The 23591-nt window shown below is 37.5% G+C and overlaps 1 protein-coding gene across 1 annotated transcript; it reads left to right on the top strand.

Annotated features, from left to right (window-relative positions):
* Positions 1-14183: 14183 nt before the first annotated feature.
* CAV2 (caveolin 2) lies at positions 14184-19425 on the top strand. Its single transcript, NM_001007808.1, has 3 exons — positions 14184-14333; positions 14657-14844; positions 19275-19425. The coding sequence occupies exons 1-3, from the start codon at positions 14184-14186 to the stop codon at positions 19423-19425; spliced, it is 489 nt and encodes a 162-aa protein (NP_001007809.1).
* Positions 19426-23591: the final 4166 nt, after the last annotated feature.

Below are 23591 nucleotides of genomic sequence, written 5' to 3'. Positions count from 1 at the left end.
GAGATTAAGAAGTAATTAACAGAGCTGATTAATTACCCATCCATGAACCTAAAAAGGACAGGAAGAGCCAGACACATTAAAAAAAAAAAAAAAAATCCTAGACCAAAATGCAAGAGACTTGAGTTTACATCCTGAACCTAACATTTAATAACCATGGCAATTTTGTCAAAACTATGAAATTCTCTGAGCCTCTGTTTCTTTGTCTCTAATATGGTATAATAAAAATTGGCATGCCTTTCTCACAGAACAGTTCTTAGAAGCAAATATAAAAGTGTTCAGAGAAAATATAAAAGATACATACAATATTAAGAATTATAAGCTTGGTGAGAAAATTGGATCTTTTTCATTATGAAGTCACCTCTTCTCCGTTTGATTACTTTCTTATTTGCAAGCATTGATCCTCTTAGGTGAGTAATGTGTATTGAGTATCTTTTCTGGTGATAGTAAAGTTAAACAATTTCTCTAGCATTTTGTTTCATTCTTATATCATCCGTTTTCAATAAAGAATCCAAGGATAAAAGAGATCAAGTAACAAAGTTACACAGATGGTGATTTTAGAAACAGGAATTAAAACCCTAAACTCATATTTTCTCTATTATATGATACTAAAACAAGCTGGAATCAAGATTGGTAGGAGAAATATCAATAACCTCAGATATGCAGATGACACCACCCTTATGGCAGAAAGTGAAGAGGAACTAAAAAGCCTCTTGATGAAAATGGAAGTGAAGAGTGAAAAAGTTGGCTTAAAGCTCAACATTCAGAAAACAAAGATCATGGCATCCGGTCCCATCACTTCATGGGAAATAGATGGGGAAACAGTGGAAACAGTGTCAGACTATTTTTCTGGGCTCCAAAATCACTACAGATGGTGACTGCAGCCATGAAATTAAAAGACGCTTACTCCTTGGAAGGAAAGTTATGACCAACCTAGATAGCATATTCAAAAGCAGAGACATTACTTTGCCAACAAAGGTCCGTCTAGTCAAGGCTATGTTTTTTCCTGTGGTCATGTATGGATGTGAGAGTTGGACTGTGAAAAAGGCTGAGTGCCGAAGAATTGATGCTTTTGAACTGTGGTGTTAGAGAAGACTCTTGAGGGTCCCTTGGACTGCAAGGAGATCCAACCAGTCCATTCTGAAGGAGATCAGCCCTTGGATTTCTATGGAAGGAATGATGCTAAAGCTGAAACTCCAATACTTTGGCCACCTCATGCGAAGAGTTGACTCATTGGAAAAGACTCTGATGCTGGGAGGGATTGGGGGCAGGAGGAGAAGGGGACGACAGAGGATGAGATGGCTGGATGGCATCACTGACTCGATGGAGGTGAGTCTCAGTGAACTTCGGGAGTTGGTGATAGACAGGGAGGCCTGGCGTGCTGTGATTCATGGGGTCGCAAAGAGTCGGACACGACTGAGCGACTGATCTGATCTGATCTGAATAGAAGGAAGGGGTGGACTCTCCTTTCCTTGAAATCCTGAACAACTCTCATCCCTTTAAAGCAACCAAAATACAGTGTCCACTGTCTATAGTCCAGGAACTTTGAAGGTAAGATGATCTGAAGACAGTTATCAAGTTTGGATGGTAATAGGTCACAATTTTCCTATTACAATCTCTATGTTGGTTGTCTTTATATAATTATCAACAGTGCCCTCCTTGTACTCTTGAAAATGTTTGGTTTAGACCTGACATATTGCTGCTGCTGCTGCTGCTGCTGCTAAGTCACTTCAGTTGTGTCCAACTCTGTACAACCCCATAAAGGGCAGCCCACCAGGCTCCTTTGTCCCTGCAATTCTCCAGGCAAGAACCGTAAGTGGGTTGCCATTTCCTTCTCCAATGCATGCATGCATGCTAAGTTGCTTCAGTCATGTCTGACTCTGTGGGACACTATGAACAGCAGCCCACCAGGCTCCTCTGTCCACAGGATTCTCTAGGCAAGAATACTGGAGTGGGTTGCCATTTCCTTCTCCCCTGACATACTAACACTGTCTTTACACCATGAATGTTAGTCAGAATTATCAATTAGAATTAGATCAGTATTTCTCAACTGTCATCATTAGACATCAGAATTGTAGCTTTGTAATGTGCTACAGGGTTACATATTTTTTAAAGTTGTATGAAGTTAAGCTAAAAGGGAATATATATGTCTGAGGAAGATAAAAACCAGGTAAGCAACTAGACTGAAGAGAAAACAAAGATGAGAAATACAGAAGTCATTAACATGTAATGAAGAAATGTGATACTGAATGTGTCAACATATTCAGAGAAAAATAACTTGGTCACTCATAATAAGATATTTTCAAAGACAGTTTGGTAAAAGCAATATATCTCCCCTAACACTTAATATTATCCCTTCATAGAAAGCAAGTACAGTGAATAAGAATGCATGCCCTAAAGGGACTAGGTTAATTATTTTCATCCTTGTGTGTTCCTATGAGTAAATGGTTTCCAGCGATTCATCCCTGGGAAAGAACATCAGCCTCAAACCAGTACTTGGCTTGTTTTTCATCTACCTCCTGATTTTAAAATAATCACAAAGATCTGTCACCTTTTACTCTTGATGTTGCAACCTTAATATTTTCTTCTACTCTTGTTGAATTATCTAATTCTTATATTGTTTTTGCTATTTAAATTCAAAGTTGTAGAAGCACATGGTAAGGATGTGGAGCAATTAGAACTCTCATTTACTGCTGGTGGGAGTACTTGTCATTGTTCAGTCACTCAGTCATGTCCAACTCTTTGCAACCCCGTGGAATGTAGCATGCCAGGCCTCCCTGCCCTTCACCATCTCCCAGAGCTTGCTCAAACTCACGTCCATTGAGTTGATGATGCCATCCAATCGTCTTATCCCATTGTCCCCTTCTCTTTCTGCCTTCAATCCTTCCCAGCATCAGGGGCTTTTCTAATGAGTTTGCATTTTTGCATAAGGTGGCCAAAGTATTAGAGCTTCAGCTTCAGCATCAGTCCTTGCAATTAATATTCAGGACTGATTTCCTTTGGGATTGATTGGTTTGATCTCTTTGCAGTCCAAGGAACTCTCAAGAGTCTTCTCCAACACAGTTCAAAAGCATCAATTCTTCAGCACTCAGCCTTCTTAGTACAATCACTTTATAAAATTGACTGTAGTTGCCATACTGTACATCTCCAGCACTTATTTATTGCTGGATGTTTGTAACTTTTAACTCCATTTATTCATTTCATCCACTCCCCATCTTCTTTCACAACCATCAATATATTCTCTGTATCTTTGAGTTCTCTTTCTTTTTCTTAGATTTCACATTTAAGTGAGATTATACTGTATTTGTCTTTGTGTAATTTATTTCACTTAACGTTATATCCTCAAACTTCACCCATGTTTTGCCAATGGCAGAATTTTGTTTTTCTTTTATGGGTGAGTAATATTCCACTGTATATATCTGCCACAATTTTTAATCCATTCATCTGTTGATGGGTTATGAGGTTGTTTTCCATGTCATGGCTATTGTAAATAATGCTGCAGTGAACATGGGGGTGCTGATATCTTTTCAAGTTAGTGTTTTTGTTTCCTTCAGATAAATAACCTGAATCCAATTGCTGGATCAAGGCAATAGCAACCCACTCCAGTACTCTTGCATGGAAAATCCCATGGACGGAGGAGCCTGGTAGGCTGCAGTCCATGGGGTCGCTAAGAGTCAGACACGACTGAGCGACTTCACTTTCACTTTTCACTGTCATGCATTGGAGAAGGAAATGGCAACCCACTCCAGTGTTCTTGCCTGGAGAATCCCAGGGATGGGGGAACCTGGTGGGCTGCCATCTGTGGGGTCGTACAGAGTTGGACACGACTGAAGCGACTTAGCATCATGGTAGTTCTACATTAAAAGATCCTTTGGCTGTGTGTGGTAAAAGCAATTTCTGGGAGAAGAGTGGATTCAAAATTAAACATGGAACCTATTGAGATGGTTCAGGTAAGACATAAACTTAGATCAGGGAAGGGAAATGAAAATGGAAGAAGATGAAAGCATTGGTTTTGAAGATAGAACTAATAGACTTGATGGGGAAGGAAGCAATGAGAGAAATGGAGAAAATAAAGCTGATTCTTAATTTGGGGTACTGACCAATTGTGTAATGAGAATGTCTAGAGGGTTGGCAGTAGACATCAAGGGCTAATTTTTGAATACATAAGGTGTGAAATGTCATAGTTGTCAAAAGGATATATGAATTTTAAGCTTGGAAGAAGGCACAGCAAGAGCTAAAAATTTGGAAATTGTCTCTGTTTATAGCCATTAAATTGGAATGCCTCATAACTTGGTTTTCAACCCTCAATATTTTTCAACTCAATATTTTATCAGTGACTCTGGACAAAGGTATAAGCAAAATTACAGAGTAACAAAAGGAAGAAAACAACTCAAAGCATGACACAATTTAATAGGAATAATGTACTTATCCTCTTAAATTCAAATCGTTAATTACTTCATACTAGCAGTATGACCTAACCAAAATACAAATGAATACAAAAGACTTAGAGATTTTAATATCTAATAGGATTAATCTGAATCAGCACTAGGATAGAGTAGTCAAAAAAATCAAACAGTCTAGAGATCACCATGACAAAGATAGTATAGTATTCTTGCTTTATTCTGTACTTTTCAAACTCCAGACCAAGTGTTATACTTTAAGTGTGGCTTTTGAAATATGAAAAAGGTTCAGAGAATAAGAAAATTACAAGAAGCATTTGAAAACAGTAACACATGAAGAATAACTGAAGGAAATAGAAATCTGTTCAACTAGAAAAGAGATTCAGTAGGGACAGGGGTTTTTGTTTAGAAACTATTTTCAAATATTCATAGGGCAGATATTTCACCCTTTGTTTTAGCTATAGAGGACAGAAGATGATATAGAGATAGAGAAAGAAAAAGGAGGGGAGGGAAGGAGAATTTTAGGTAGATAGATGACCCCAGCATGTATAATGAAGAATTTTCTAACAACCAAATTTAGGTTGCTTTATAAAGTAATTCACCATTGCTAGATATTCCAGCAGAGCCTGCATGTAATATATGAAGATTTGTTTATGAGTGATCATTAGTCTAGAACCTCTAAAATACTTCTCAACCCTGAGATATTGTTAATGAGTAAGACTGTGACTGGGGAAAATAATATTTTGAAAGGAAGAAAACAAGAAAGAGAAGAAAGAAAAGGGAAAGGGAAAGAAAAGGAAAAATAGTTGTCATAGCGGCACTACCTATGGCAGGAAAAAAAAAAAAACAAGAAAACACTAAAGAAATTTTAGAGAAAAAAAGATACATTGCAGGAGTGTGGGCTCTAAAGTAGCCTTTAATATCCCCAAACATTTCTTTACACTTAAAAAAATTTTAACTGAATTTTAATCTTTTTTCTAAAGGACAGTCTAACACTGATAAGATTATCAGCATCCTAAAAATTTAACTGCATTTTAATCTTTTTTTCTAAAGGACAGTCTAGCACTGATAGACTATCAGCATCCTAATTTAAGCCTAACAATTGTTACCTCTTGCTTACTCTATTATGCTACCTTTTTAATGAAAAAGACTTGCAATACATACATGGTGAAATTGGATATGCTTTTCCAAGATGTTAAAATAATAACTCAAGTTTTTGGCTCAAACATTTAGCTATTTGTGCTCTACTCCTTCAGAAAATACTTTGCTTTCATAGTAAGAGTCTTTAGAACCAAGTAATTTGAGTAGCATGCCCTTTACAGCGACATTCTGCAAATTCTACTATTTCCAAATAAAGTAGTGTGCAGTTTTTCAGGACCACAGTATTTTACTACATAAGTTTATTTTCAGTGACTTGTTTATCCAAGAGCTTCCAAAGAACATAATATATTTTAAAAAGGAAAAAAGCATACTTATTATTAGTAAAGTGTGTAATTATATGAATATATATAAGTGACAAGCAGGATTTGATATTCATTTACTATTATTAAAGGGAAAATAGCCACTCTACCTATCTGGTAAATAATTGTTATCATATCCCAAAGTGAGACGATGACATAAACACAGATGTTATAGGAAACTGCAGATTTCAGTGAAGTTTGTTTTTTGTTTTGAGGTTAGCATGATGAGAAAGTTCAGATGTTTCAAAGGGTTGCTATCTTTTTTTAAAGAAAATGCAAGCATTTACTAAAGTTGCTTTTGAAATAATACATTTAATAATTATTTAAGGAGAGAAAAATTACCTTATTCAGACACACAAGAATGTCAATGGTCCCATTGGTAATGTATTTAATAGAGTAACTTATATATTGACTTTTGGATTCAATCCTCTCACTATTATAAATAAGGAACTTACAAGTTAATTAGCAGTTGGCAGGCAGTGAGGGCCTAACTGACCTTCAACTTTCAGTGTCCCAAAAAGAATGGATACAGACACCTAAATTGACTTATTTCATGTCCTTATGTAGTACAGAAATCTGCCTTACAGTTCATGTAATCAAAAAACAAAAATAGATATACTTTTAGTAAATCTTCTGGAAACAAAATTCTTCCCAGATATTTATTGATAGGAAAATATAATCTAAAAATTCTTCTGCCCAGGCCCTTGGCAACCTCCCAGTCTTCCATCTGCTCCATGCAGTTAGATTCCCTTTACTCTTGAGTCCCAGATGACTCTCTCAAGCATTAAAGGTCACCTAACAGACACCAAAACAGTAATTTACAAGAACCAGGTGGAAGGAATTCTGTATTTTTGTCTTTATTTTTCTAATGGAAATATACAATAAGATTAAAATTTATAAAATACAAAAACTAACAGACAAAACAAGCAAACAAAAAACTTCCCATACTTTTTTCTCTTGACCATTGTAAATTAACTGTGCTATTTTTAAAAATTGGCATTTATTCTAAAAGAAAGTAGAATAACATTTGCAAAAAAAGATTTACTAGAGAAAACAAAGGCTTCAAATTGAGCTATAATATTTTTTGTCCAAAATGAAACCCTAAATTAAGAAAACAACCTCTACATCTTTTGTAGCTAGTAATTTTATCGTGCACATTTCAGTTGGTATTTGAAAAGCATTTAACTCTGCAGCTTTGCAGAAATATGTTCCATTTGAATGTAGGGGAAATTGTACTTAATAAGAGTTTAATTTGAAAGTTAGTGTTCACCAGCACTTAGTGCCTATTTCATGTTCTGGAAAGATAAAATATCAAAGTCCTGGGGAAATGTCATATTTATACAATACTGTATTTCAGAAATCAATGGGGTACTCAAAAGTTTAAACAGGAACATCCTTTACTTATGGAAAACAGGATAAAATAAATCTAAAATTAATTCTCATGCATTGTTTTTAATGAGAATGGAATGACCTATCCTATTAGCTCTAATCATGAATACAGACTTCTTCTTCATTTATTTATTTCTAATAACTAAGTATTCCCAAACGAAAGTTAATTCTGGAAATTCTTGTGTATGAAAAGAGGTTCTGGGCCAGAGGAGGTACTATTTGAAACAGCCAGAAGATTAAGCTGGCATCAATTATAAACAAGATACTGTGTCTTAATATTAAACTAAAAATTTCCTGATTCACTGGTACAAGACTAATTTTACCCAAAATGTGAACGAAGAAACAAGTGATAGGTAAGAAAAAAAATGAACAAGTTTTCATTAAATGCTATACAACTCTCTAGCTTCAGTCCACAAAAGTTGATTACTGAATAATTTTAATAATAGACATTTAAAAAATCTATTTCTTTAAACTTTTTTGTCGGGAGGCTGTCCTATGTATTGGGGAGGGGATGATTGGAGGGTAAGGATGGAGAGGGGAGAAGATAAAAAGATACATGAATAAAGATGGAGTAGGGGCAGGAAGTTATGCAAGGAAGTTTGTGCAAGTCCCACTATGCACAAAGAGAATGGCTAGGGAAAAATATTGTAGGTCTTTCCAAATTTCTCAAACTTAGCCTTGCTGCCAGCAAGCAAACCTGGGAAGGGATGCTTAAAGAACTTGGTAAACAACCACCTAGCTCTTTCACTAACAAATCCATGGACTTTTAGTTAAGGTCACCTAAAACTTGCAAACGTTATTCACTTGCTGAAGAATGTAAAAAATTATTAAAATTTAGTCTTCAGATGGAATCAAGAAGTCTCCAGTTCTCATTTTCCCAGCTATAATCATTCAAACAGTCCTGGCTTTTGTAAGAAAACTGTAGGAGGCTGCAAGGTGTATAGGGCCTAGCAGTTGCTTCTCTTTGTTCTTTTAATGAGATATATGTACATCCTTCAAAGAATACCAACATTATACTGAAAATCTGTAATTTAATTATTGATAATGAGTTCTGAAAATTGTACAGGGCAAATAAATGTCCTTAAGCTTAATTTTAAAAATCCCTGGGAGTTTCTGAAAAATTGGTATTACAATTCTGAGATTTAAGCATGGATTTGTAAATGAACAGCTGGAGCTTAATTTTTCCCATTCACATGAAGAACTGTTTCAGCAATATCTTATACAATGGTTCTCAGCCCAGTAAAGGAGGGGAAAAGGTGATTTTGTCCCCAGAGGACATTTGGCATGACTGGGAAGTACCACTGGCATCTGTGGGTAGAGGTCAAGGATGCTGATAAATAATCTGCAGTGCACAGGACAGCCCTCCACAACAAACAATAATCTGGTCCAAAATATAAATAGTGTCAAGATTAAGAAGCCTTGCCTAATCCAAATGCTTTAAATATTATTAAGTGATAACAGTGAAATCAAGAAGTCATTATTATCATTAAATACCAATTTGCACAAAGGTCATTTGAACAAACCTTGTCTATAGCCGCATGTAAGCTATACAGAGCGGGAAAAAAGACACATAAAGTGGTCTGGAAAAACTGAAAAAACTAGAGAAAAATATATATGTTTTTATTTATAAAAGTATTCACATACAATTTTCAAGGAACTAGAAAAATAACCTTCTTTCTTAGACACTATTCCAAGGAAGGTGAAAAACAAAATGATTATAAACTATGCTACCCATAAATACTAATCTGTTGTCAAGTTGTTACTCTTCAAATGTATCCACAACCATTGGAAAATCAGCCCTCTTGTCATGTCGCCTTTGATAACACAAAATAAATGTACTGATATGGGATAGTTCCTTGGGTTATAGGGCAATTTTTAAGAATTAAAGAGAATTTACTGGAAAGTAATTCTGTGGCTTGGGAGATCCAAGAGTGTGCTCAGCCATTTAGCCCCTACCCACCTCCTCTCTTTCCGGGTAGAAGTCCCAGTTAGCGGAAACAGGATACTATTTGCTGTGGTATCTCTTTCCTGGTAGATCTCCCAGTTAGAGGAAAACAGGATACTATTTGCTGTGGTAATCACTCTGGTTTAAACTTCTTGAGAACACCAGTAGCTAACATGTAAGCATTTACTAAAAGGATAAACAAAATCACCTTTATAGCTCCTCTAAAAAAATGTTATGTATTAAAATGGTGAAATGGACAAGAATTTCATCACAATAAGAACCTTCATTGCAGAACTATTTACAATAGCCAAGACATGGAGGCAACCTAAATGTCCACTGACAGATGTATGGATTAAAAAAGATGTGAGATATATAATATATATATATAATATATTTTTAATATATTTATATTATATCTATTTAATAGACATCCTGGAATGTGAAGTCAAGTAGGCCTTAGAAAGTATCACTACGAACAAAGCTAGTGGAGGTGATGGAATTCCAGTTGAGCTATTCCAAATCCTGAAAGATGATGCTGTGAAAGTGCTGTGCTCAATATGCCAGCAAATGTGGAAAACTCAGCATTGGCCACAGGACTGGAAAAGGTCAGTTTTCATTCCAATCCCAAAGAAAGGCAATGCCAAAGAATGCTCAAACTACCGCACAATTGCACTCATCTCATATGCTAGTAAAGTAATGCTCAAAATTCTCCAAGCCAGGCTTCAGCAATATGTGAACTGTGAACTTCCTGATGTTCAGGCTGGTTTTAGAAAAGGCAGAGGAACCAGAGATCAAATTGCCAACATCCGCTGGATCATGGAAAAGGCAAGAGAGTTCCAGAAAAACATCTATTTCTGCTTTATTGACTATGCCAAAGCCTTTGACTGTGTGGATCACAATCAACTGTGGAAAATTCTGAAAGAGATGGGAATACCAGAACACCTGATCTGCCTCTTGAGAAATTTGTATGCAGGCCAGGAAGCAACAGTTAGAACTGGACATGGAACAACAGACTGGTTCCAAATAGGAAAAGGAGTACGTCAAGGCTGTATATTGTCACCCTGTTTATTTAACTTATATGCAGAGCACATCATGAGAAACGCTGGACTGGAAGAAACACAAGCTGGAATCAAGATTGGTGGGAGAAATATCAATAACCTCAGATATGCAGATGACACCACCCTTATGGCAGAAAGTGAAGAGGAACTCAAAAGCCTTTTGATGAAAGTGAAAGTGGAGAGTGAAAAAGTTGGCTTAAAGCTCAACATTCAGAAAACGAAGATCATGGCATCCAGTCCCATCACTTCATGGGAAATAGATGGGGAAACAGTGGAAACAGTGTCAGACTTTTATTTTTCTGGGCTCCAAAATCACTACAGATGGTGACTGCAGCCATGAAATTAAAAGACGCTTAACTCCTGGGAAGGAAAGTTATGACCAATCTAGATAGCATATTCAAAAGCAGAGACATTACTTTGCCAACAAATGTTCGTCTAGTCAAGGCTATGGTTTTTCCTGTGGTCATGTATGGATGTGAGAGTTGGACTGTGAAGAAGGCTGAGCACTGAAGAATTGATGCTTTTGAACTGTGGTGTTGGAGAAGACTCTTGAGAGTCCCTTGGACTGCGAGGAGATCCAACCAGTCCATTCTGAAGGAGATCAGCCCTGGGATTTCTTTGGAAGGAATGATGCTAAAGCTGAAACTCCAGTACTTTGGCCACCTCATGTGAAGAGTTGACTCATTGGAAAAGACTCTGATGCTGGGAGGGATTGGGGGCAGGAGGAGAAGGGGACGACAGAGGATGAGATGGCTGGATGGCATCACTGACTCAATGGTGTGAGTGTCAGTGAACTCCGGGAGCTGGTGATGGACAGGGAGGCCTGGCGTCCTGTGATTCGCGGAGTCACAAAGAGTCAGACACGACTGAGCGACTGATCTGATCTGATCTGATCTGATGATATATTAAAAAGATGTGACATGTGAGAGAGATATATATATATATATATATATAATGGAGTACTATTCAGCCTTAAAAAAGAAATAATGTCATTTGCAGCAACATGGATGGACCTAAAAATTATCATCCTGTGTCAGAGAAAGACAAATATATGATATCACTTACATGTGGAATCTGAAATAAAAGGACAAATGAACTGAAATAAATACAAAACAGAAACAGACCTTCCATAGAAAACAAATTTTTGGTTACCAAAGAGGAAGGGGTGAGGGAAAGATAAACTAGGAGAATGGGCTTAGCATATACACACTGCCATACATGAAACAGATAACCCACAGGGTCTACTGAATAGCACAGGGAGCTGCACTCAATATTCTGCAATAACCTATGAGGGGAAAAAATCTGAAAAAGCATTTGAATCACCGTGCTGTACATCTAAAACCAACATGAAACTGTAAATCAAATATACTTCAATTAAAAAATAATAACCTTGAACAGATTCGAATCACGGGGGAGGTGCTCAGCAAATATTTGTAAACAAATAGACAAATTAATTTCTCTCTTTTAAATTCCACATTAAATACAATATATCTAGATGAATATAGATGGGTTTTCATTTAGCTTAAGTTTAAGAGACAGTTCTTCATAGATACCTATCATTTTACAAGTGAATCTATAACCTAAGCTATTCCAGTAAAACCACGTTAATTTCACCTTCCTTTTGGCCTCCTATCCCTGCCACCTGAAAAAAAAAAAATGAATCAATTGTGATAACTGTTGCAAAATGTCTTATTAACCCCACTGGACGTGTAAATGTGGCCAGAGGACAAGGAAGGATAAGGAAAGAAGTCTTAATGCAAGATGTCCAGCCACTGCCTAAGCCCACTCTAGCATGATGGGAGTGACTTTTTTCTTTGGATGAAACATCTTGAAATCTGGAATTTCAAGTTTGAGGGAAATAAATTTGTACAAAACGTTATGGCACTGTAAGCTCTTCTTTTTCCTGGTAATTGATATAATGGATTTCCTTAAGGATTAACATTTTCTATAATGCTTTCTATTCACTTCGATAAACAGTTGTTCAGCAACAATTCGATAAAAATCCCAACTCTCAGAGTCAAGTCTGCTTTGGTGAATGGAGGAGGTCGAGAAATATAGAAAACCCAATAAGTAGAATGTCTAAGCTATCATTCTGGAATTAATTGAACATCGATAAAATTGGGAAAGAAAGTAAAAAATAAGGTAATGGGCAAGCAGAACTACCTCTGGGAGAGAAGGGGCACAGATTGCAGGAGACTCAACCATGTAACACTCTACGGTGTAACAGCACTGCCATCCATAAGTGTTAGTAGCTCAGTCTGGTCTGACTTTTTGCAACCCCATGGACTTTAACCTGCCAGGCTCCTTTGTCCATGGGATTTTCCAGGCAAGAATACTACAGTGGGTAGCCATTCCCTTCACAAGGAGATATTCCTGACCAGGGATCAAACCTGGGTCTCCTGCATCACGGGAAGATTCTTTACTGTCTGAGCCACCAGGGAAGCCCTGTAGGTAAATTTTTTATTTAACTATTAGACTATTGAGTTTTGGCTCCAGAGTATTTTTCCAGTGCACATAGATTCTGCTGTTTTTTTGTAAATTTTGTTTAAAAAAATAGTCTTTTTCTTTCAGAAGTAATTCTTCAAATTCAGTTCACACAAGGGCATTTGATATGTGCTGAGAGTTCCAAATGCACTGTATTCAGCAATACCTATCAGATGCCTACTGAGTCTTACGCTCTGAGCAAGCTATAGGCACCCCCTCAGGTCTGGGAACCATTATTTTGCTTTTGGCAAATTTTCATTCAGTACTTTTCCTCATCTCATATCTTAAATCCTTTATGAACATGCAAGTGCCTCCCTTCCAAAAGCATTTGTGTGAGTAGTTCACAGGCTGGTTCATCTACTGCAATGTGGCTTTATGATAGTGGTTTGTTTACATGGTTCCTACAAGGTAGTGAAGATGTGAGTGCATTTTAGAGAAATCTGAAATCTTTCAACAGGATCTGATCCAAAGGAAAAGTAAGTTATAATTGGGGGAGAGAGAGAGAGAAATCAGATCTCCCATCATGGTCTGAAGGTATACACCTGTAGGGGCAGGAGGCTTAGGTACCCAATTCCATGTTCAGATGTGGCCTCCAGCAGACTCACCTACTCTATGGGCCTGGGATAACTGAATAGCTGAAGCACTTGCAAGGTCCCCTGGCACTTGCAGGAGCGCCTGGCAATCAGGTGTGTTATGGCTTCTTATCTCACGGTGCAGCAGTAACAATGTTGGATGAAAGTGGACGCTGTGTAGGGACCCCGTAAGAGTTTTACTTGGGTTGCCTCATTTCATTCTCATGCAACAACGCTGTGAAGCAGGCAGCCCTGACCCAGCTCCCATTTTACAAGGAGGCAGCTGAGGTCCAAGAAGCTTGGTACTTTGCTCCAGAGCACAAACATAAACGGCACAGTGCAAGTTAAGAAAGACCTTCCTACTCGATACCCCTACGCTCTTAACCACCAAGCTGCCTCCCTCCAGGGTGTCTATTTTCTTGTCAACATGCTGGCTCTTAGGCATCCAGTTCTGAGTGTCGTGCAACGTGACCCCAAAATCCTTCCAGCCCCTCTGTGGGCGGAATTCGGGTCCTCATCCCCGACAGACGCTTCGCCCACCTGAGCAGGCCGGGATCTGCCTGATTGGGACATCCCCCTAATACCTCTCCTGGCCTGCGGCCGGACTGGGACCCAGCCAGGAAGAGGCGGCGGGGTGTGCGGGACCGGAGCCACCTAGCAGGCTGAGTTCGGTCCCCGCCCCTTCGCCCGGCCGCGGGGCGGGACTAGGGTCTCGCGGGCCGGGTAACAGGAGCCAGCAGCGGGAAGCAGCCGCCGCCCGGGCCGCGCTGGGCGAGGCGAGGCGGGGCGGGGCCGGGCACGACGGGAAGGGGAAGCCGCGCGGGCCCGGAGCCGCGCCGCACCAGCCCGGCTGCATCCACCGCTCACCAAGCGCCGCGATGGGGCTGGAGACCGAGAAGGCGGATGTCCAGCTCTTCATGGACGACGACTCCTACAGCCGCCACAGCAGCGTCGATTACGCAGACCCCGACAAGTTCGTGGACCCAGGCAGCGACCGAGATCCCCACAGGCTCAACTCGCATCTCAAGGTGAAGCCCAGGGCGGGCCCTCCCCTGGGTTTGAGGGCGTCCCAGAACCCCCGCCAAGGCCTGGGATGAGGGTGCCTCCTCTACCCTGCTCCGACCCCAACTCCCACACTTGCCACTGGGTCAGCCCCGCAGGGTCTGGGGCCCAGATTCTCGCCGCGGGGCCGCGTACGTAGCCAGGAATTTGTAACCAAATTCTTGTGCTCGCACCGTGACCCTAAGAGAAGGTGGGGCATCCCAGTCAATTCTATCTTTCTTGAGCACTCCTGGTTCCTGGTGAGGCAGGTTGGATGACAGTTCAGGATCCCCGAGTCTTGTCTCCGCAGGTGGGATTCGAGGATGTGATTGCAGAGCCAGTGTCTACGCACTCCTTTGACAAAGTGTGGATCTGCAGCCACGCTCTATTTGAAATGAGCAAATATGTGATCTACAAGTTCCTGACGGTGTTCCTGGCTATTCCCTTGGCTTTCGCTGCGGGAATTCTCTTTGCCACCCTCAGCTGTCTGCATATCTGGTGAGAAGGGGCACACTGGGATGGGCCAGCTTTCTGAGACGTCGGAATGTTCTTTGCCACCTGCCCCCTGCCCTCCCCTTCTTCCAGCTGGGCAGAAGAATGTGCATCATTTCCCAACCTAGTAGCAGGAACTAGGAGACCTTGAAAGGCAGTGTGCTTCGATAGATTTGTAGGTAGGGTTAGGACTTAAAAACAGAAGAAGGTATGTCCCTCTGTCCTCGGGTGTGATTTTCCCTCCAGTGCTAAGGCCCAGCTGATTGTGGAGGTGGAGATCTGGAGGCCATGCTTCCTGCCACAGGCTGCGCTCTCCTAGGGCCCTGTTTTGACTTGTGCCTCTGGTTCTGGGCAAGGCTCTTACTTCTTTCATCACCTTTCATTCAGTCACCACCTGTGTTTGGGGTAAAACAAAAGTGATCTCTGAACAGAATGCTAACGACAATATCATTGCAGAGGGATGTCAGACCTGGTTAAGCAGTGCTATGGAGGGGTTGCTCCAAGCCTGCCACTGGCAAATGGCAAGGATAAGACCAGAGAAGATGCAAGGTGTGTGCAATTAAGGTGTACAGGCTCCCAGCACAAATGAGTGAAAATTCAATCTACAGATAATGACAATGTGAAGGCTTCCAAGTTACTTTTTCACCTCTAAAGCCCCAATAGAAGTGGCATCTAGGGCATTAAAGGGAAAATAAATATAGAAACCTATTGGACATTTTAGGATGTTTTGAGTAACTTTCTTCACACAAAAAATGTATCATAAAGCTTCAGAGAACATTTTTAAGCATTAAAAATTTTTAAAGGAAATGTCATATTTGACCTATAAATTGTGTTATTGTTGTTTTAAAAGATGTCCACTTTATTCTGAGAGGAAGAGCATTCAGATTATCCCTGGTATGGCAACAATTGTGAATCTTGTCTTTTAGGGCAGTCCTGGAGAAATACATAACCCTTTATGCCGCCATATCTTTTTCTTAATCATTTTATATGGTAATACCACACCCTAATATATGTTGTGTTCATTGTTAGAAGTTATGAAATTGTTCTCCATTTGCCTTTACCATCTGAATTAATTTCTTTAGTCAGTTAGCTAGCTGGTTAGTTCAACTAAGAAAATTTATTGAGTACTGAGTTTGCGCTGGGTACTGGGCACAGGATGAATGCGGCAAGATGAATAAGGCAAGATCTGCCTTCAGCTTAACTCACAGCACATCAGGGAAACTGGCTAGGTACAGAGGTAGCTGCTGAGGGAAACAGCTAAATCGGTGGGGGAGGGAAACACAGGGAAGGCTTTGTAGAAAGAAAAGAGTTTAAAAGACTTTTTAGGGATAAATTGAAGTTCACTAAACTTATGAGATTAAATTTAATGAGATTAAAAATTATGAGATTAAAATTAGCAATTTATGATATTAAAAATGACAAACATCAATGTAATTTGATTACTGAAAGCTGTAAACAAACGATATTGAAAGTGTCAAAAAACTACTAAGAAGAATGAAAATCTTTGCCTTTTTTACATGAACAGATCCTCAAAGGCCAGATTTACAATCAGGTCATATTTAGATATTAGCACAAATCAGCACATCTTTTGAATAAAACCAGTCACGTAACCTCTATGTCCATTTTCTCACTTTCCAAAATGTGAAAAACTGAGTGACCACATGGTATATTATGAAATGCTGGCTATGGAACTATTTGGAAATACAGACTGCCAGTCAAAAAAGCTAGGCTTTCGTAAAGCACTTGTGGAATAATTGATAACAAAAGGGTTTTTATTTACCAAATGGTAGTGAGATGTAAGTAAAACTACAATTAACCAAATGATGCTTCTCTCCACCTGGCTCTCCTAAGAATGGGAGATATTTTTGGTGTGGTGCTTCCAGCAGAGAATCATCAAACCACTTTTTTTCCAACCACAGAAACTGTATTATTTAACTTCAACTTATTTTTCAAATTACTTTCATGTTGGCACATTAATATTTAACTGTCATACATATGTCATCAGGCAGCTGTGATTGCAAGTAGAGGAGTGACTTCAAACAAAAATGTTTAGAAGTTAGTTTATACCTTGATAAAATAGGTTTATTATTAATGGATTACATTCCCATGACACGATAAGACCAGATCAAGGAAAAGTCTCATAGAAGAGCAAACATTTTAAAACCTTATTTTTTGGTGGTCAAGGCTATGAAAATATGCAGTTATAAGCTCTTTGAACCACATTCCATGGTCACAATGGATCTGACTTTAGATTAAACAAACAACAACAAAGCACTCACAACTCAGTCTGATGATGTTGGATCCTAGGCCAGAAGTATAGGACATTAGGAACAGGTGAATTGGTTTGAGTTCATATCAGAGACTGGTTTGAATCTCTATGCCATTTGACAACCACAGGTCATAAGTGTATCATATCAAAGAAATGTAACTTGAACCCCTCTGCCTTTTATTTTTGCTTGAACGTAATTCAAATATATAATCTAACTGATAGAAATGCAGTAGTAACAGTCTCATTTCCCAGAAGGTTTTAATATAGCTAACTGCTGTGACAAGGCAATCTGTGTGACACTATAAATACAAAGCTAAACAAAAGTCCCAGTTCTCACGGATTTATTGTCCAGTGGATGAATATATAATGTTGCTAATTATAAAATGTGTTTAAGAAACGACTGAGCCTGACACTGAGGCTGACACTATTAAGGCTGACGCTGAGCCTGAACGAAGTTGTGGGTCACTCCATATTGCCTGGAGTTTCAGAAAGGGAACCAGCTGGGATGTTAGAACACAATTTAAGTTTGTTGTCAAAGAATCATTGGATCCTCTGATCCAAAGTGAGAGAACAACTTGAAGAAAATGAAGTTAAAATCCTGTGAACTGAGTCCTCAAATGTGGGCAACTACACTTTTGTCCTGTGCTTAATTCCCTCTTAGGACATGGAGATCTAAGGCACTAGAGGTTAGAAAATTTCTCAGCCTAAGAAAGAATGGAAAATGCATTATATTCTGAGGGAAGTGAATTTGGTTAGGAAGCTTTCCAATCTAAACAAGTCAATTTGAGATTATTTTGTCATAATTGTTTTTATTATATATTCTGCCTTCAAAATAGTTCTATTTATTGTTCATCATAGTGGCTGCATCATATGGACATATCAGAGATGCATAGTAAGTGGTAAGCCTGATAGCTGCTTTCTAAGATTTCCTGTTCTTACATTAATTTGGAGGGAATTGCCCAAAGCCACACATCAAGTGAGAAACATAATGGGATAAGAAGTCAAAAGTTACCATCATTCAGGTTTCTATTCAACCATTTAGCTCTAAAACACCTAGTAATTAATTTTCTTTTTAAAAAAAATGCTTCAAATCTTAAGCACTTGGGAAAAAAACACAAGATAAATATAATTTTTGTAGAAAGTCCATATGAATAATTCAATAGTTTAAAAATATCTCTAAATCAGACAAATGCCTGATCTCCTCTTCATTTTTGGCTAAATACAACAGACCTTTATTTAAGTCACTGTTGAATAGGAAACCAAGAAAATCAACCTCACTTCTTTGTGCCCACCCAAGTAATAATAAAAATTCTACTGAAGCCCTCCAGCAATGCCTGAGAGTTCACAAATACTTTTGTGCCCAAAAAGCACTACTGTGACAAAGAACATTATGCAGAGGATTACTGAAAAACTTCACCAACCTGAGGAATATGAAAATATGAAGTTACTTTAAGAAAAGGCATACAGAAAAAATAAATTCAGGATATTCGAGTTCTTCTTGTCTAAGAATTCTGACATAATTGCAGGGCTCTTTTAGCTACACTACACAACTCTTTTCAGTGTGCGTAATTACTATGAAAAATTAATAATATAAAGCATAAGAGAATGTTAAATTCACTTCAGTTAAAATGTTTACCAAGGGTAAAGGATATCCTCGCTTAAAAGCTTACATTCTAATACGAAAGAGAGATATAATCATCTATGATATCTTTTGATAAATTTGAGAATTAAGAAATTTTTTTCAGTACTTCAGAAACACAAAAAAGGAGTATCCAACCTAGCGTGGTCCAATGGGGAGGGAAGACAACAGGAAAAGCTACCAGGAAGTGGAAATTCAGAGAAATAAGAAGATTTAGGCAGGTTAATATTTAGGGCCAGAGATCAAGTAAATAAATTTACTGTTTTGGTTAATTTTGCTTTACTATTTTAAATTGCCTGCTACCAATAGAAATAATATTGGTGTTGATCACGTACATGCCTGTTTATTTTTTTAAACATATTTTCTGTGTATCTTATCACAATGTAGGTAACTGTTCATTTGTTTCAAATGCTCAACCTGGCTTAGGTGAATTGGGCCACTGTTATATCTTTTCATGCATGTGCAAGAGTCAGCAGCCTTATTTGGAAACACCAGTAATCCTTACGTATCTCTCTTCCTCCGTTCCAGGATTATAATGCCTTTTGTAAAGACCTGCCTAATGGTCCTGCCTTCAGTGCAGACAATATGGAAGAGTGTGACAGATGTTGTCATTGCCCCATTGTGTACGAGCATAGGACGCAGCTTCTCTTCTGTCAGCCTGCAACTGAGCCACGATTGAATACTTGGGCCCCAGGTCCAGAGATCTGGATACTTGTTTTTATAACATAAAAGCACTACTGTTCTGTTAATTCCCCAACTGTTCAAATTAAGAAAGCTATTAAGATGGGCAACCACATGTAGAATGTTTATTGGCAGATCTTTTCAAATAATGCTTTTCTAATTAAAAGCCAAGGATTTCGTATCTAACTTTATAATCAGAATTATTCAGCAGGCAACAATTAATTTTAAAGGCAGGCAGTTTTTTCTTTAGTACAAAGGTATGCATTTTATAATGATGAATCTGTAATGATCAAGGGATATTTCTCTCAAACACTACAATAGTTTTGTGTACAACTGCTCGTAAAAATATGGAATTTCCTATTTTTTTACTCTGGAAGTAATACTTTTTAAAACCTTTGCAGATAAAGTCATGGGGATACTTAGAGATAAGATAATACAAAGATCCTACAAAAGTAATGATAGGGGCTCTCAAATAAATGTGAAAATAGATTCATGAAAACATGTTCCTTTAAATAGGGTATTGTTAACTTACAGGTATATTTAACAAGAGGTTTCAATCTACTGTATATTTTGTAGTTATTGTAAATGTTGCCCTAATCAGATTGTTTTAAAGCACACTTTATATTTGTTATCTTGTACTAATATATAGAAGGAGTAAATGTATCTTCCATAAGGAACTTCATTGGTGAGATTGCACTGTCCAGATTACATAAGCATATGCATCTTCTTTGGTAATTGAATGTAAAAGAGAGATATACAAGGCTTTTCTTTCTTACTCTTCCAAGTGAAATCCTGAAATGTTTCATGGCTAATGTTTATCTGGCTGTGATCTTAATACAAACCTAACTGATATTTCATCTAAGAGATTATTTCTGTCTTGTAGTTAAAAATTAATCCTGTATTCTGCATTCTTATTGTTTCTCTTTACCTTCAAGTAATATTGGTGCTATTAAATAACATTTAAAATAATGGCTATTTCTGATACTTAAGTACAATTTCAGCTACAGTAATTCATGTATTAACTTCAGCAAAGTTGTTAACTTATTGGGTCCGTGCTACTGAGCTATGTATATATAAATTAAAAAGTAATAGCTACAAACTTTCAAGATATTATCTAATATAAGTTTTACTGCACAGTATAAAATTATTCTTATTATTTTTGGACTGTAGAGTCCTATTTCAGTGTTATGAGTCACTGTTGTTTTAAAAATCTCTATTCTAAAATAATAGGCCTACATAAAAGCTGTCTATAATGTGAGTGGTTAACTATAATTTACACACCCTAAAAGTGTGTCAATGCTCAAATTTCAGAATTACTATCAGAACTTAGATTAACATTCCTTTAAATAGTTTCATAGATGACAACTCCTCATTCAGTGACAATTAATTTTATTTTCCCAAGTTTCTAAGACTGGTGAATATAAAGGATGATTGAACTGGAATTCTACTGGGGAACCAAGCAAATGAATGATTAAATTATGAAGCTTATATCCTTTTGAAGGTAGCTACAAAGAGATTTTTTCAAAACTGTCTTAGGTCATTGTAGCATCATTAGAAAACACTCTCATGATCATTACAGCATTATTTCTCATTTGACAATATGGATATTACTATGTTAGTCAAAAAGGTCAATCAGTCTCATGACTTTATAGTTATACCTTATATTTAAGATGTTTTTAAAACATATTTGGATATGTCATTTGAGCAAAAGTATTTGATTAATAAAATATCTATTTAAATAAATCATGGCTTCTATCTTTTCAAATAGCAAGTTTTTTCAAATTGGCAAGTTTTAAAGCCAAAATATACATACATAGTCACATAAAAAAAAACCTATCAACTTGTAACAAGTAGACTATATGATTTTCTTATTTCTGAATAGCATTGATCATCTTCAAAATCACTTTTTATTGAGATTTGTCATTAACTATTTTATTTCAGAGACTGAAATTTTGTACCAAGTGGACCTAGGTTTCATGTACAAATATGTTGGTTCTTTTATTTGTGAGTGGGGAAGAGGTGGGTGATGGTGGGACTTTCCCAGTATCTATAATAAACTTTTTAAAACTTATAAAGTGTGTTTATTGCTTTTATTACATATCAAGTTCATCAATAAAGAACCTTTTCAAACTAATTTTTCCTTATTAAAAACTTATAATAGGTAAACATACATGAGTTATTGCTTATTCTGGAATTTATTTGTAAAAAATTACATGATTGGTAATTTTTTTTATTTTCCCAGCACTTAAGAGGTTCCCTATAAGTTTTTCTATCACTTGATGAATATGATAGAATAGCATGTTCTTAAACCAACTATACTTCATATTCTTCATGAAATAGTCTCTTGCTAATCCTAAATAAACTCATATTTCTGTTTTCAATTTTTTTAAATAAGAAAGTAAAACAATATAAATCACATGTATTTGGATACTAGTACCAGACCAGAGTCCAAAATTATTTTTGGAAAGTTAGTATGTGAAGAGTAGCTGCTGATATTGGCATAGATTTTCCTGTTGTGAGTTAATCTGGAAAAATGACCTACCTCCAATAATAAAGTATGTGTTTTGCTTTGCAAAATGCTCTTTAAAAATGTGGAGAATTTAGAAGTCCTTTTCAGTAGTTGTCTACATCCCATGAATTTACTTAAATCATTTTCTTGGGAAATTGTTGGACTTAAGTGAAAAGAGCCCTGCCCTCCAGGTCAGGCATCTGGACGCCTATCTCAGTACTGCCATTACTGAGGTATGTCAGCTCCTGCAAATGGTTTCATCTCAAGGTCTCAGTTTCCTACTTTTAATGAGAGGATTGGACTCAAGGATCTCTTAGGAGCTTCCCATCTTCTTGTTTTCTGTGACTTCCATAGAATGAAGATTGGCTATATATATGCAATCATGCTGTTCAGTCCAGGAATTTTTTTTAAATTGATTTTTAAATTCATGAATTTTCTAACAAAGGACTGGCATTCTATAAATACAGGAATTAACGCACAGTTAAGTTGACTGAGACTTTGATTTTCATGACAGGGATTCCTAGATTTATGACAATTCTGTCTCCATCATTGTGAAGTTTCCCCCCTAATAATATGTTACCCTATGTTTTAAATTAATTACAATTATTTTATTTGTAGATTTTTTTTTTTTTTCTAACGTTACTGTCACACCACCATGATCATTGCTATCTTCTTTTGCCTGTCTAGTTGCTATAGCCTCCTAACTGGTCTCACTCCCAGTTTCAATATGATCTTTTCCAATCCATGTTCCCCTTCAAAAAAGAAGTGATCTCATCAAGATTCCATGCCCCTCCCCTGTGTAAATTACCAATTACATGTCATTGCCCTTATAATAAAATCCAAACTCTTCAGCAGTGTTCACAAGGCCTTCACCATCCACACATGGTCTTCAGCAACTCTCTTCTGAACACTCACTGAAGTGCCCATCCCTCCCCTGTCTCCATGGCAGCCTCACTCTCCCTCGGCCTGTGCTAACCCCTGCTGTTTCCAAAACTCCTTCACATTAATGCCTCTTCTATGTTTTCATATAAAATCTTGTAAGAACCCCTATTATCACTTGCCACATGGTAAAACTATGCCTGCTACCTAACCCCATTAGACTGCTGGTTAGGTCTTTGAGAACCAAAATGTGACTTCATTATTGTTTTCTGGGATTCTAAAATGGTGCCAAGCACTTAACAAGCTCAATCAATATTTTCTGAATGAATGGCTACATGAAAATATAATTGAAGAAAATTTGGGATGACTGCTGAGCTGGAGTGAAAATCACATTTTGACATTATAATTTTCTTCATTTGAGTGAGGAGTTTGAAAAGTACTGATCCTAATAAGATGTTCCTTCTCACCATTTTTCTCACTCATAAGCTATTAAGTTAGGAAAATTAAAATATATGTAAAGTGCATCAAGTATATTTCATCCTTCAGGGTAATGCCTGTCTACTCTCAATTCTCTTTTCTGAAATTTATTTTCACATCTTCCAGGGTAGGAAATGCTAGTATTAATACACAGAAACTGGTTAGGAACCATTCTCTCAGGCATTTTAGAAAGTTGCTATTTCTTTTACTACCCTATTTCCCATTTTGAAATTTATAATACTAAAATATTATTTTTATAGAATTTTACATTTTAGAAAACACAGTCTCATACACTGTCT

The sequence above is a fragment of the Bos taurus genome, chromosome 4 (assembly GCF_002263795.3).
Source record: "Bos taurus isolate L1 Dominette 01449 registration number 42190680 breed Hereford chromosome 4, ARS-UCD2.0, whole genome shotgun sequence".
Taxonomy (NCBI): domain Eukaryota; kingdom Metazoa; phylum Chordata; class Mammalia; order Artiodactyla; family Bovidae; genus Bos; species Bos taurus.
The sequence above is the reverse complement of the archived record's forward strand: the minus strand, read 5'-3'. Positions and strand labels throughout refer to the sequence as shown.